Consider the following 15,179-nt stretch of genomic DNA (forward strand, 5'->3'; position numbering starts at 1 on the left):
TTTACTCAGAGGGAAATGGAATGGGTTGGTTCTTTTTTTAAATTCAAATAGATAGATAGACTGGCAAGTGGTCACCACTGGCAAGTAGACATTGCGCACTGTAAGTGGCACCATCTTGAATGCATTGCCTATTTTGGTATTGTTATGTCCCTTATGTCTGTAGTTAAATTGGCTCACTCACCATTCAATACATACAGACATACCTTGTATTGCTGTGTATTGTATTGAAACTACTGTAAAGGGTATATGTTGCCGTTCCTCGCTGCCGGGACTTGGTGGTTCATACCCGGGAATCCCTGTAGGAATGGAGTCGCGCTAGCAGACGGAATGGTACGGCAGTTTGTTCAGGAGATCCCGTGACCCCCCCCCCCCCAAAAGGTGAAGTGTTTACCGCTGGTTTCTTAGGCGTTGATTCCTATATAGCCTCTTCATGTGGACGAAAAGGGTACAAGCATTTTTACACGATGTATACGGTGACTTGCTAAAACTATTATATATTTGAGATAAAAAGTGATTTTTCATTTGTCGAATCATTTAAAATGTTATAACAACAGTTTTTTTAATATAATGTATTACATATAAATACATTTTAGGCTGCCTCACAGCTTCCCCATATAAATCCTAACTTTGGCAAATCGTACACTCCTCCGTGCGCGCGATGTACTTAAAACAATTAAGGGTGCTAAGTTTTACTTTGCGTTGTTATTAATCCCTACTAATATTATAAACGCGAAAGTAATTCTGTCTGCAACCTCTGAACCTGAACCGGTTTTAATGAAATTTGGAAAACGGCATAGTTTGAGTCCCGGTGCAGGACATAGGCTACATTTTTTAATTCACCCCTCGAGGGAGTAAAATGTGAGGTGGATTGCTTGCTATAAAATATTATAAATTTCGCGCGAGTAAAGCCGCAGGTTCAGCTAGTGTATAGATAACTTTGATTAGTCTAAAAGCTTGACTACTCCCACTTCGGTAAATAGGTATAAATCTAAATTAATATTGGTTAATACATTTAGGAGCTACGATGTCACAGACTGACACACGGATACAAAAACCTTTAACACCCCCTTTCTGTTTTGGGGCTAAAGTGATTACTCTGATTCCAATGTAAGTAGCTAAAGCACTTATGTTATGGAAAATCAGACGTAACGACGGTACCACAAACACACAGACCCTTTTTTTTCTCGCTGGAAAAACGCGTTATGCGCTTCCCCCAAGTGATGGGAAGTGGGGGGTGGACTCCCCGGAGCCCTGGACGCCGAGTGCGCCCAGGTACGCCGGGTTTACCCACTAAAAAACCAGCGGTACGCGGACGCTTTGACGATCGGCCCGCCCGTGCGGGCCTCCAATACCTACAGGGCGTTCTCGGGGTACTGAGACCCCCCTAGTCCCTGCGACGCCTATTGAGGCGGGGGGAGATCTCCGACCAGCACGTCTCGCTACCGAGCATTTCGTTGACGATGCTCGGCAGCGAGAGGTCTCCGCCCATAGACAAACACCCAGACCCGAGATAACATAGAAAACTAATGAACTTTTTCTACATCGACTCGGCCGGGAATCGAAACCAGGGTGGCGTACCCGATATTTAATAATTGTTTAATTATTATTACAACTAATTCAAATTTATTTTCTTATTCGAAAAACGACATAAGTAATAATTAAGTATTATCACAGAGCGATTTACGTGATATCTCTCTTAACACACACAATTACACAACATCATTAATTTTCATCAATAAGTGTATAGTAAACAGACGGAACTGTGTCAATTGTTCTCAAAGCAACGTTTTAATTATTATACAGGTTAAGTGCGATTGCGTTAATAGGATTAAATCGTCGAATACCAGCCAGTGGCACGGGTTTCGTGATATAAAGGAGGATTTATTTAAGAATAGAATTACAAACTGAATAATTTTAGCTAGAGTTTTATCCTGTTATGATTCTTTTGACAATAAGTACAATAAAACTATCAATATAAATAATTTACTTGGTGGTAGGGCTTTGTGCGAGCCCGTCTGGGTATGTACCACCCACTTATCAGATATTCTACCGCCAGACAGCTAACTCAGTATTATTGTGTCCCGGTTTGAAGGGTGAGTGAGCCAGTGTAACTACAGGCACAAGGGACATAACATCTTAGTTCCCAAGGTTTCTAACAGCGCCATTGACTGTGGACGACGGTAACCATTTGCCATCAGGTGGCCCATATGCTCGTCCGCCAACCGATAACATAAAAGAAAAACGTTAAAAATTTATCATTCTTGAAAGAGGCAACTTGATTGTGTAGCTGATATGTCCTCTTTCATTACGTCTGTAATTATTAAGCCAAAATGAGACAGACGGTCTCCACGATTGCTTCGTCTCTTTCCCACTTTTCTTTTAAAGTCTCTCAGTTAGCAGAATTGTTACCACTAGCAATGGTGATCACTTCATTGATTAAATTTTATATGTTGCCCATATAAATAGATCCGTTATTGATTGTGGAATATTAAAAGGTTTTTTTTTTCACAGGCTATCGGACAATGAAGTCGAAGATACGCCTCGTGGAGAGGTAGACGATCTCATCGAAGATGCAAAAGCTAAGACATTTTACAGAGATTTAGCCGTGAACAAATATGGCGACGCAGCAGAGGACGTTATCGTCGAAACATTCTCCTACGAGAATCCCAATGGCAAATTTGCTAGGATCAGACGACAAGTTGAAGAAGACGTCAATGCGACAACACCAGAACTAGAAACTGCATCAGAATCTAGCCTGGGTGCTAAAGTTAAGGTCGTTAGTAATACGACTCTTAAAGTCATGGGTTTGAGGATAGAGGAGTCTAAGAAAGAACCGAAGATCGTAGATGAAATGATACCGAGTGTTCTGCGAGAAACATTGTTCACGATGAGGCTGTTCGGTGAAGGGTTCACGGACGAGACTGTTATAGCGTTTACCCACGTGCCTGAAGTTTACGGTACACCTTGCCATTTCCTGTTAAACGGAGAGTATAAGGTAATAATTGTCTGATAGTTTTGGTAACAATTTATTAATGAATTTTACATGATTTTTGTTATAAACTTCTGGTTGCAAACCCCGAGTGGCCCAATTAAAAAATGGTATCGGGTTTTTCTGTTGAGAAATTCTCAGATTCAGCCCCGAAATTTCATGGATTTTGCAGTGTTTATATTTTCGTGTTTCCGAACGTACGTTAAGCTGTAGGCCCAGCACCTGAATTCTTAACGATCGTGTCCTCATTGTGATATAAGCCTCACATATCCCGAACAGCGTCACTATACGTCCCGTCTTTATAGACAAAAAAAAGTTTTTGGTTAAATATAGTGCCCTCGTGTATTAGGAGAGTCGAGATGGCCCAGTGGTTAGAACGCGTACATCTTAACCGATGATTTCGGGGTCAAACCGAGGCATGCACCACAGATTTTTTATGTGCTTAATTTGTGAAAACATCGTTAGGAAACCTGCATGTGTCTAATTTCAACGAAATTCTGCCACATGTGTATTCCACCAACCCGCATTGGAGCAGCGTGGTGGAATATGCTCAGACCTTCTCCTCAAAGGGAGAGGAGGCCTTAGCCCAGCAGTAGGAAATTTACAGGCTGTTAATGTTATAAAAAAATGTATTAGAATTAATCTCTCACTCGACGGTGAAGCAATCAAACTTGTATGAAATTCTGCCACATATGATCTGACGTCAGGTGGTCTATTTTCCAGACTAACACCGATTTTTGAAAAAAAAAAATACGTACATAGTTGCAGCATTATTGTTTAGTTTAGTTTTTATAAAGATTTATACATCAAGTTAGGTATTTCTCGAGTGTCGCTATCCGTTGAACTAAAAACATTTTAAATTATATAATTAATTTACTTTGAAAGTTAAATTGGTGTCAGTGATATTTTTAATTATTCTTGATTAAGATATTTAACTCAATATTTTATTGTTAGCCTTGCTCTACTAACGGTTCTTAATAGTCACAATGAATCCTTAATATAAATATTAATTATTTTCTTCTCTATTTATACATAATAAGGTTTTCAATGAGCTGACGTAAAAGTACACTTAACGACCCATTGCTGAGCAAAAGTGTCTCTTGATGAGATGCTTTTGGAGTTGTTATATCACGCTGTTCCAATCTTAGTGGATGGAGTTAGTTACATGTGACAGATTTTCTCACGAGATTATTTATGAACACAAATTAAACACGTGACAACTTATAATATCCGGTTAAGATTGGTAGACCAACCACTGGACCATTACAACTCGTGAGCTTGTAATGTGAAATGTTTTCCAGGTTAAATTAGCGGATACGAACTCAGCCCTCTTCGAATTGATCGCTCCACCTCCTTTGGAGGACTACAAATTCTATATTTGCGCGAAGAGATCACCCAACGAAGACTTCGTCCATCAAGGCCAGGAGAAGTGGAAGATTTTGGGTACCCACAACAAACTGTTACCTCTATGGGCTTCCTTGATTTTAATTGTGATTTTACTCATGTTGGCGTCACTGTTCTCTGGATTGAACCTTGGTCTGATGGCGTTGGACAGGACTGAGTTGAAGATTATAGCGAACACGGGTACGGATAAGGAGAGAAAGTACGCTAGAGCGATCATGCCTGTACGATCTCATGGAAACTACCTCCTTTGTACGATTCTGCTGAGTAACGTCGCCGTGAACAGTACGTTTACTGTGATTCTGGACGATTTAACATCTGGTCTGGTTGCTGTTATTGGCTCGACTCTGGCGATCGTGTTCATTGCGGAGATCACGCCGCAGGCGATATGCGCGAGACACGGTTTGCTGGTCGGTGCGAAGAGTATTTGGATAATGAAGGTTGGTACCAATAGATTCCTGATCCTATGATAGATTTCCACCGTTTATATTTAAAAATAAGTAACAATGGCCCATTTTAAAAAATTACTGATATTTCTATTTACCCCTCCAATAAGGCTTAACGCTTGTGCTTGGAGTGGGGACGATAAGAGCCCAAGGGGTTCGGATCGAACCTGCGACTTAAATAAATATGATAATTGGATTTTTTGTCGGACCTTCTGCTCAAGATGACGTTTGAATATTGTTCTAAATTAATTTTCGTTTATATGATTAAAACCAGCATATCTTGGCTTTCAATCCAAGATATTCGGGTAAATGCATCGTCAAAATTGTTTGCGATGGCGTATCTATAGTGAATTATGAATGAATTCTTATCTACGTCATGTGTTCACAGATCGTGATGGGTATATGCGCCCCACTGGCTTGGCCGACCAGCAAACTTTTGGACTACTTCTTAGGTGAAGAGATCGGTACACACTACAACAGAGAAAGGCTAAAGGAACTTGTTAAGGTAAGTTTATAACGAAATCTTTTCAGAATGAAATGTTTGATTTGTCATCGAGAAACGCCAAGGGTTTAAGTATTAGGTGATTTGGCTGGGACATAAAAATAAGAAGACATCAAATAATAGACAGAGATACAGAGGGTTCGGAAGTTCTGAAGGGATTTGATGGTGTAAAGAAAAAGTATACGGAACATTAAGGTCGTCGTGTTTTTTCTCTGTGTGAGATATACTTAGAACGTAAATAAAAAATAGTGTCAAATCCACGATGCGTACAGACTTTGGGGTGTATTCATTTAGTCCTGATTGCACACAATATACAAAAATGTTAAAAAAACAAGTTACCACAAAATATGCAAAGATTTTATCAGTTGCAGGGAACTCTTCCAACCTCTTTTGGGGGCAGGCTCCCGTGCCCGCTTCATACGGGTAAAATTATAAAATTACCTCCCTAAAGATGAATTTTCCTAAAAATGTTGCGTATTTTGTAAACACCATACTAAATTTCCAGCCCATCGCACCCACAGTTCATCTCGTGATCGTGACGTATTTTTTTAATAAAATTGATTTATATAAAACTTTTACATGGATGAGAAATATAAACAGATTTTTTTTTGTTTTTTTTTTCGTGCTAGGAAAGTTGAAACTCATGGTTTATGTCTACTAAAATATGACTGTTATAATAACGTTCATATTAAAATAACCCTAACCTTCCTATAGACCATTCTATCCTGGGAAGGGACTTTATATTATATTAGCTGCTTGCGACTTCGTGCGCGATTGAATTTAACGAAAAATACATAGTTGTAGCCTAAGTTACTCCTTATTAAAGAGTAACTGCCAGTGAAAGTTCCGTCCAAATAGGTCCAGCCGTTCCAGAGATTAGCCGGAACGAACAGACAGACAGACAAAAATTGTAAAAAATGTTATTTTGGTATACGTACCGTGCACACATATGCATTTAGTAAAAAACGGTTATTTTAATACTACAAACGGACACTCCAATTTTATTATATGTATAGACTAAGTAGAAATTATAAATATTAAGACGGGGCAGAATATTAATCTGTAATTACTTGTCTTGTACAAGGATGGACTTTCGTCCGCTACTAAACAAAGGGTTATAAAAGAAAAAACAAGTTACATTGTCCTTCTAGTACACAAATATAAAATGTTCAAGTCGAACTTCATACATAGCGGCGTTCCATCACAATTCGACCTTGAGTTATTATTTTTACAGCGTCCAATGAGGTTCCACTTAAAATTTCTGACAGATAACAATTAAATTCAATAGGTATTTGTATATTAATACGTGTTAATATTTATATTGATCGAAAGGCTGAAGTTTATGTCTGTACGTCTTGCTATTCGAAGAAAGCACTGGCGTTTGGGCGTATTTCTGTGGCGTTTTTATCATTATATTCTAAATCTCTGAAAGTTTTATAAAAAATAATGTATGGTATGGTTTAGTGGAACTTGTAGACTCCATAGAAAAGTCTACAACACTGCATGTGCCCTTCGAAACCTTTCGGAGATTCATGCACAAGGGACATAACATCTTACGTCGCTTTTCAAGGTTAATGGCGTTTCAAGTAGACTTTCACAAGCACTTTTGAATCGTCATTTAACAAACTATTTAAAGTAAAGCTACCACCGGTTCGGAATGTAGATTCTTCCGAAAAGAACCGCCAAGAAACTTAGTAGTTACTCTGTTTCAACATCTGATGAAGATGTTAGGGTTGGTTAATATTTTTTACAGTGTCAATGTATATGGGTAGTGATTTTTTACCACCAGATTCTCTATTTCCCAGTAAGAAGGGTCGGATCTACTATATGGTTTTTTGGGTTTCAGCCCAGTGCCCCAGCTAAGTCAAGTCAAAGTCAAAAATAGACGATAATGTCAAAGAATTACCTAATTTGCAGCCCTGTTCTTTCTGGGCCCCTAAGTAGTACTAGACCAGGGCCCCCTAAACTCACGGTCCGGCCCTGCCAGTAAGCCTATCTATTTGAAATAATAAACGAATAGAGAAAGAGTAGAGTTTGAAATAAGTTAGGAGGACTTTGAACACACTTGATACTTGTTCTAATGTGTATTTCTCAACCCAAGGTAACTAACCACGTGAACGATCTGGATAAAGAAGAAGTGAACATCATCTCTGGTGCTCTCGACCTTCGCAAGAAAACAGTGAAGGACGTGATGACCAAGCTCAAGGACTGTTACATGTTGCCCATAAACAGTGTGATGGACTTCGAAACATTGACTGAGATCGTAAAATCTGGTGAGTGAACGGAGTCAGATATATTACTATTTATTTAATAATAACGTTGTTTCGACCGTATTTAGGCCTCAGTCAATATCAAAACAAGACAATTGCTTATGGGAGTGTGCAAGTACGTGCAAAACTGTTTAATGCTGTTAACACTTTCAAAGACTTATTGCCTATTCCAATGGAAGTAGGAAAAATGATAAAACTTTAGATTAACGTATTTCATGCGATTTGCTTGTAACTCAGCTATATTGTGCACTACTAAGAGTTTATGATTAATATATCTCTATTTATAATACAACACTGTTACGCTTAACTACTTATTACCACTTTGATTTTGCTTCCATAATTCTGATAACAGTTTCGTCGATATTTTCGCAAATCGAAAGTTGGCCATCTTCAAGATAGTCATTAGTAAAAAAACAACAATTCGTTTGACAAACAGACAAGAACTTTATGGTCTTAGCCCATTAGCATATAGATGTTTCATGACATGAAAGATATATAAACTGTAACATACAGTTTTAACCTTGACCTGCACCCTCCCGCCTCTACCCCTGCCCTTGTACCCTGACTGAACATTACCCCATTAAGCTGTGATTTTATAAATGTTAAAAATAACCCGACGTGGTGAAACAGCTATGAATGGGTGAAGTTCTATCAATATTGATGCAGTTATTTCTCTATGTTCTGACTATAAGGCTCAGGTCTTAGAACACGTGAATTTTAAACGAAGACTGCAGGTTTAAATCCGGGCAAGGGCCGTTCGAACTTCATGTTTAATGTTTGTTTATAATTCGTCTCGTGCTCGGCGATGAATGAAAACATGTGGGATAAAAATCTCTTACAATTGTATGTGTTGATTCTAAGCCCAGTAGTGGGACCAACAAACAGACAGAATATGTTGATTGTGATGATGCAAAAATAATATTAGTGACAGTTAATCTTCGACAATATATTTAATGTGGAAAGTATAGTAAAAAGTTTTAATTTAATTTTTATGAAAGATATTCTAATGGTGGGGATTGTAGCCCCCCCCTTTATAATCTTGCTTAAGTTAATTATATGTGACAGATAAACATATACTGTACATTATAAAAGGAACCCAAACAGTGTATATAAATCAAGGCGTAAATCTCCAGGTTACTCCCGAATCCCGGTGTACGAGGGTAACCGCGGCAACATAGTGACGGTGCTGTTCATCAAGGACCTGGCCTTCGTCGACCCCGACGACAACACGCCGCTGAGGACGCTCTGCCAGTACTACCAGAACCCTTGCAACTTCGTCTTCGAGGACGTCACCCTGGATGTTATGTTAAAGCAGTTTAAGGAAGGTAAGTTGTACATTAAAACATTTGTAAAAAATACATCGGTAAAGAAGGCGTATTTCAATATAAGATTATATTGATGATAAAAAACGCGGAGTTAATGCTTGTTGACTTCCAGGCAGGATATATTACATACTTATATAATTGTATTTAACTAACATGATTGTATTAACTACCGAGTTTCTTGCCGGTTCTTCTCGGTAGAATCTACATTCCGAACCGGTGGTAGCTTCACTTAATATAGTTTGTTAAATGACGATACAAAAGTGCTTGTAAAAGCCTACTCGAATAAAGTATATTTTGATTTTGATTAATGGTTCTAAATCGAAGTAGGAAAAAAGTTAAACAAACCTTAGATCTACGCATTTCATGCGATTCGCTAATAACTCAGCTATATCGTGCCCTACTAAGGGTTTATGATTAATATATCTTTATTTAAAATACAACACTATTACACTTAACTACTTATATCCACTTTAATTGTACGTCCAAAGTTCCGATAACAGCTTTGCCGATATTGAAATCCATTTTATTGGCGAATTTAAATTGAATATCATAGATTATTTAAGCTCTCGATCAATGATATCGCGTCAATACGATGTTAAAGTTACTATTTTTTTTTACCTCCCATATTGTTGTTCTATTCCCCCCCCCCCCACATTTCTAAGAAATTGTAATAAAACAATTATAAGGTCTTGAAACTCAATTTTATTTGGCATAATTATTTTAGAGTGATCTGATTTGAAGCTTAAATAAAATTGTATTACATCATCTCTCCTTGAGAAATTTTAAAACAAAAACAACACAAAAAAAACCATTTGAATATTTTCGGTAATTCATAAAAAACTTTGCATCCTCTAAAAGTCATACTTTGTGCCGAAAAAACAGGCTATACCCTTTTTTTTTTTTTTGAATTGCTAATTACTAAAATATCACGGAGCGTGCCAAAAGATGTTGGAATGAAAAATAACACGTTTCACCGTGATTTATCTTTTATATGTCGGCCTGTTTATTTATGCAAGATCGTCTGCGGCGTCTGCGGAAGTCGAGGTTACTGTTACCAGAGATAATGCTTTTTCATATTGTTTTAAATTTAACAAACCGCCATTTAAAATAGTACACCGATTAGTTATTTTGTAAGTGTTACAAAGTGACATGCGATATCCTTACTAATATTATAGATGGGAAAGTGAGTTTGTTAATCGATTATCATTAAAGTTTGCACACACAGAAAAGAACATAAAATAATTAATACCTGAAACACCAACCCCCCCCCCCCCCCAACCTGTATTCCATATAATTTTATAGATAATACCCCATAAAATATTCGAATCGAAAATATGCCAAAACGTATTATTTTTATGCGTAGTCTCGTGGTTAGAGTCACGCCGCTGATTTGTAGTTACTGGGTTCAAACGCACAATAAGACACAGACTTCCGAATTTATAATAGTTGTTTGGATGCTTGATATCAACTTTTGGTAAAAAATAAAATATATTTTAAACGCAATTTCACAATTAATGTCAGATATCAAATATGTTTTTTTTTCAGGTCACAAAGGACATATGGCATTCGTCCAACGTATAGAGGAAGGCGACGGTGACCCAGTGTACGAAACGATAGGATTGCTCACGCTGGAGGACGTCATCGAAGAGATGATCCAGGCGGAGATCGTCGACGAGAGTGACGTCATCAGTGAGTACCGAGTTGTATGCTTAAAAAGCACCTGGCATAGAGCGAGCTGTACTCAGCCGGTATTATAACCTGGTCCACGTCCGCAGGCGACAACCGCACCAAGAAGCGGCTGATGCGGCCCATGAACAAGCTGCACGACATCGCGTCGTTCGCCGGCCACCAGCACCAGCGCGTGCACGTGTCGCCGCAGCTCGTGCTCGCCACCTTCCAGTTCCTCAGCACCAGTCAGTCGCCCGTCTCATTGTTCAGTTAAAACTAGGCGCTAGTCTGTAAATACCGCCCCAATTCTGGGCAGCAGTCCCCTCTCCTTTCGAGGAGACTCGCCCAGCATTGGGATGTTGCAGCTTAATCCCCCACGCTGCTCCAATGTATAAATTTGTCACGTGTAATTCATTTTTGCCAGTGGAGTACGGTAGCTGATTAAGCTGTTAACCTCTTTAAATAAGGGAGATTCTTTTTTTAAGTGTAGTACCACTATTTAAAGGAATTACTAATGTTCCTATTTACCCCTCCAATCAGGCTTAAAGCTTGTTTTTGGAGTGCGGACGACAATAGCCCAAAAGATCAGGATCGACTTGCGACTGCGCTATGAACGTCAAAATGGACTCTTGTTTTAATTTTATAAATAAAATTGCTTTCGATAATAGGTGTCGATCCGTTCCGGGCGGATATGATCTCGGAGACGGTGCTGCGTCGTCTGCTCAAGCAAGACGTCATCCAGCACATCAAGCTCCGAGGTGACGAGGACAAGAACGATCCCAAGAGATACGTCTTCCAGGAGGGAAAATCGGTGAGTTGGGATTTGACGTAATTTATCCTGTCTCATGTGAAATTTATTTCCCGATCGACTTTTACCAAAAGCAATTTCAACGACAAAAATCCCTTCCCCCGTTTTCCAGGTGGATTACTTCGTGCTGATTCTAGAGGGTCGTGTAGAGGTGACAGTGGGGCGGGAGAACCTGGTGTTCGAAGCTGGACCGTTCACGTACTTTGGAGTGCAGGCGTTGACTCAGAACGTCGGTCTCGGTGAGTTCAATTGATTCACTAATTATTTTATGAAAAAACGTTTCAAATTAGGTAACAAACATCCAATTCTATGAAAGTAATTTTTAGTAAGGTTTGGACTTTATTCAACCACACTGCTCCAATGCGGCTTGGTAGATACACACGTTGCCGAATTTTGTTGAAATTAGACACATGCAGATTTCACGATATTTTCCTTCACCGAGCACGAGATGAAAATTCAGTTGTGCTGGTCTGAGTTTGAACCCGTAATCATCGGTTAAGATGCACGCAACCATTACGCCATCTTGACTGATTTATACAAAAGCATAATGAATTATAAACTTAAACCTTCTTCATGAATCGCCCCGGTCATATGAGAAAAGCGTACGAAAATACGTTCAGTAGTTTTCGAGTTCGTCGCATTCGGATAGAGTCGAAACAGCTCAGTGGTTTTAACACCTTCAACTTAAACGAATATTTAGGTACAAACATTGTGAGGAAATCTGAATATGTTGAGTGAAAATTGGCGACATTTGTATTAACCTATCCCTATTGGGGTATCAGGGATTAACCTCGTAACCTCCACGATTGGTTCTCCAAGAACTTCTGACCTTCTCAGGTCACCATTAGGGTGACAATTACAGGCAGCCAGTATACTTTAAATTTTCTCCTTTCAGCCGAGTCACCCGCGCCGTCCACGCTGGGCTCGCTGCAGAATCTGAACATGGACTCCATGCTGCGTCACACCTTCGTGCCGGACTACTCCGTGCGCGCCATCGCCGAGCTGTACTACCTCACCATCAAAAGGTATGGAGCGGGAGTTTGACCTTGGATTGACATGCCGTCTAAATCTTTGTTATTCGTTAACTACGTATCAAATATTATTAGTAAATAGACAAAAGCCAAATAAACAACATTTGACAGCGAATAGACGTGACATTCGTTAAGGATTTGCGCAAAAATGGCGTTTTAAACGTCAACGAAGCTGTTATCGAAACTTATGGAGTAAAAAGTATTTATGCCAATTATAATATTTATTTATTTAAAAGTAATTTAACAATCACTCCAAGTTTTCCTTAAGCAGTGTAGAACTGTTAAGACTGGTAAAGGTTCTTGTTCAAACGTTGACCAAAGTTTTGTCCAATAAATGTACATTTTTGGAAAGTTGAGCACATTAAAAATAAAGAATGACTATAATACAAATACGGAATAGGATTTAGGCTAGCTAACATGCCCTAATCCGACAATCCCCCCCCCCATACCCCTTCATACGCAGGCGGTAACTAGTTATATTTATTTTAAATAAAAATGACCTTAATTTAAAATCGATCGATACTTATTTCAGATCAATGTACTTAGCGGCCAAGCGCGCTACGTTGATGGAGAAGGGCGCACTCAACAAGGGGGGCACGAACGAGCAGATCGAGCCGGAAGTTGATAAGGTGACCATTTTAAAATCCATATTTTACATTTATAAAACAGTCGAGATGTTCCAGTGCGCAGAGTCGGTGTATCGCAAAGAAGATTCGGTTGGCCGAGCGTTATCGGTCAAGTCAAGTATTTTTTGTGGTAGGGCTCTGTGCAACCCTTTATGGGTAGGGACATCAGGTATTATCCCGCCGAGCAGCAATACTTTCTGTTGTTATGTTATTTTTTGAAGGGTGAGTGAGCCAGTGTAACCATAGGCATATTGGTGATCTAAAAGGTACATTAGTAATGTATTTTTTTTTAATACCGACGCCAACATCTATCTGTGGTAGTGACCACTCACCATTAGATGGTCCATTTGCCTGTCGGCCTACCAACAGAACAGGGAAATCAGGTGCAGAACCAACCATTACGAGTTTTACGAGGCACTCGAGTCCCAAGTTCCAAACTTGAGGCGGTTTTCGGCGACACGAGGCGGTTCGAGTACATAACAATTGAGTAATAACATATTTTTATTCTGTTCCAGTTACTCCGCGAAGGCGACAAACTCGATGAGATCGTTGAAAATCAAAACGAGAAATCGCCGTCTAAACAGGTAACATTATTTAGACATACTGTATTAATATATTTATATATATACTAGTGGCGATCCAATATATAACTTGAGATTTATATGTAACTGAAAAAGTTACTAGACCAATATCGATGAAACTTATACCAGAAAACGCATCGTGTTTCGGAGAAGGTTTTTGTACATACTGTTGTCATAAGTAGCTGCGCTTTGTTTGACTCGCTTTAAATTTAAACTTGACGTGACGAGAGTTTATTCAATGTTATAATTAAAATAAATATTTGTTTTTCATGCTGTCAGACATTGGACGTTCCTAAAACTAGATATTAATGTTAAAAGGTAGGTATCGTTGTGTGGTATAAGGGTTATTATTATGAATCTTATTGATCTATTGGCAAAGTAAAGGTGTAGTCTGTGCGCTGAGAGAATGGACTGCAACTTTATCAAAGTACACTAAAAATGACAGTACTCGGTAGCGTTAGCAAAGAGTTTCCGACTCTGACACAACCAATGGATTTTAGCGGATTTATCTATGGCGATCTCCGTGGTCGTCTAGAGTTTACACCGGTTTTCATGGGTACACCACTCTGAGGTCCCAGGTTCGATTCCCGGCCGAGTCGATGTAGAAAAAGTTCTTTAGTTTTCTATGCTGTCTTGGGTCTGGGTGTCTGTGGTACCGTCGTTACGTCTGATTTTCCATAACACAAGTGCCTTAGCTACTTACATTGGGATCAGAGTGATGTATGTGATGTTGTCCAATATTTATTTATTTATCTATGTAGCAAACTAGTAACGTGTCTAGCATCGACGCGAGTTTGTCGACGTAACCGCGCGTCTCAGATACGACGGATTCTACGCTGTGCAGAATGCATTGTTATTGTAAAATGTATTACCGAATAATTTAAATTATATATTTTTTTTTTTATTTCAGTCACCACCAATATCAGCCAGCCCAAACACCAACTCCAAATTCAAAGCTCGCGGCAAGTTCGAGAAAAATCCTGAAGAAGAGAAACTCCTCAAGTAGTAAAAGTAAAAAATATTAGAAGACGACAGGCAACACTGCCATAACTACAATTTATGACAATTTCGCGGTGAAAGCTTAATATCGTATAAAATATTTTTCAATTTTACGTAAGTTTAAAGTTTTTTCTGTTAGTATTTAATATGCATTTGTTGCGTTAACAATTTAGCTTTAGGAGTAGGATTAGGAGATTACAGTACTTATTTCGTGTTTTTTTTATATGGCAACATTCGTTTGCCACTGTTTGCGAGAGACGTTTTTTGCGTTTTAATCATCTGTAAAATTAAAAAACATGAGTAAACCAGTACACACACCAGTACACTTTTGGCCAACAAGTTAGGCCAACGTTGGGCTGTTGTGCTGGATCATATTAGACAACTGAACACGTTGGCGTTCTTCATTCGGCATTGGTTAGCAATATCTAATAAATATTTATACAGCACGTATTATACGAGATATATAATAACAAGAATCTATCTTTAATGAACTTAAAAAAAAAATCCTAATATTCATGAATATCATCAGCTAC

General features: G+C 38.8%; 1 protein-coding gene across 1 annotated transcript in view; it reads left to right on the plus strand.

The window, feature by feature from the left end:
- Positions 1-14,948, plus strand: part of LOC113395276 (unextended protein-like) — a 51,694-nt gene extending 36,746 nt beyond the window's left edge. The window contains exons 2-14 of the mRNA XM_026632848.2: positions 2,512-2,995; positions 4,291-4,830; positions 5,225-5,341; positions 7,440-7,611; positions 8,742-8,933; positions 10,479-10,622; positions 10,709-10,846; positions 11,270-11,412; positions 11,522-11,648; positions 12,305-12,434; positions 12,973-13,069; positions 13,582-13,650; positions 14,558-14,948. Coding sequence (XP_026488633.2) covers positions 2,512-2,995; positions 4,291-4,830; positions 5,225-5,341; positions 7,440-7,611; positions 8,742-8,933; positions 10,479-10,622; positions 10,709-10,846; positions 11,270-11,412; positions 11,522-11,648; positions 12,305-12,434; positions 12,973-13,069; positions 13,582-13,650; positions 14,558-14,653 — 2,449 coding nt within the window. The 3' untranslated portion in view covers positions 14,654-14,948. The remainder of the gene's footprint in view (positions 1-2,511; positions 2,996-4,290; positions 4,831-5,224; positions 5,342-7,439; positions 7,612-8,741; positions 8,934-10,478; positions 10,623-10,708; positions 10,847-11,269; positions 11,413-11,521; positions 11,649-12,304; positions 12,435-12,972; positions 13,070-13,581; positions 13,651-14,557) is intronic.
- The last annotated feature ends 231 nt before the right edge of the window (positions 14,949-15,179 follow it).

Source organism: Vanessa tameamea, chromosome 29 (assembly GCF_037043105.1).
Source record: "Vanessa tameamea isolate UH-Manoa-2023 chromosome 29, ilVanTame1 primary haplotype, whole genome shotgun sequence".
Lineage (NCBI taxonomy): Eukaryota > Metazoa > Arthropoda > Insecta > Lepidoptera > Nymphalidae > Vanessa > Vanessa tameamea.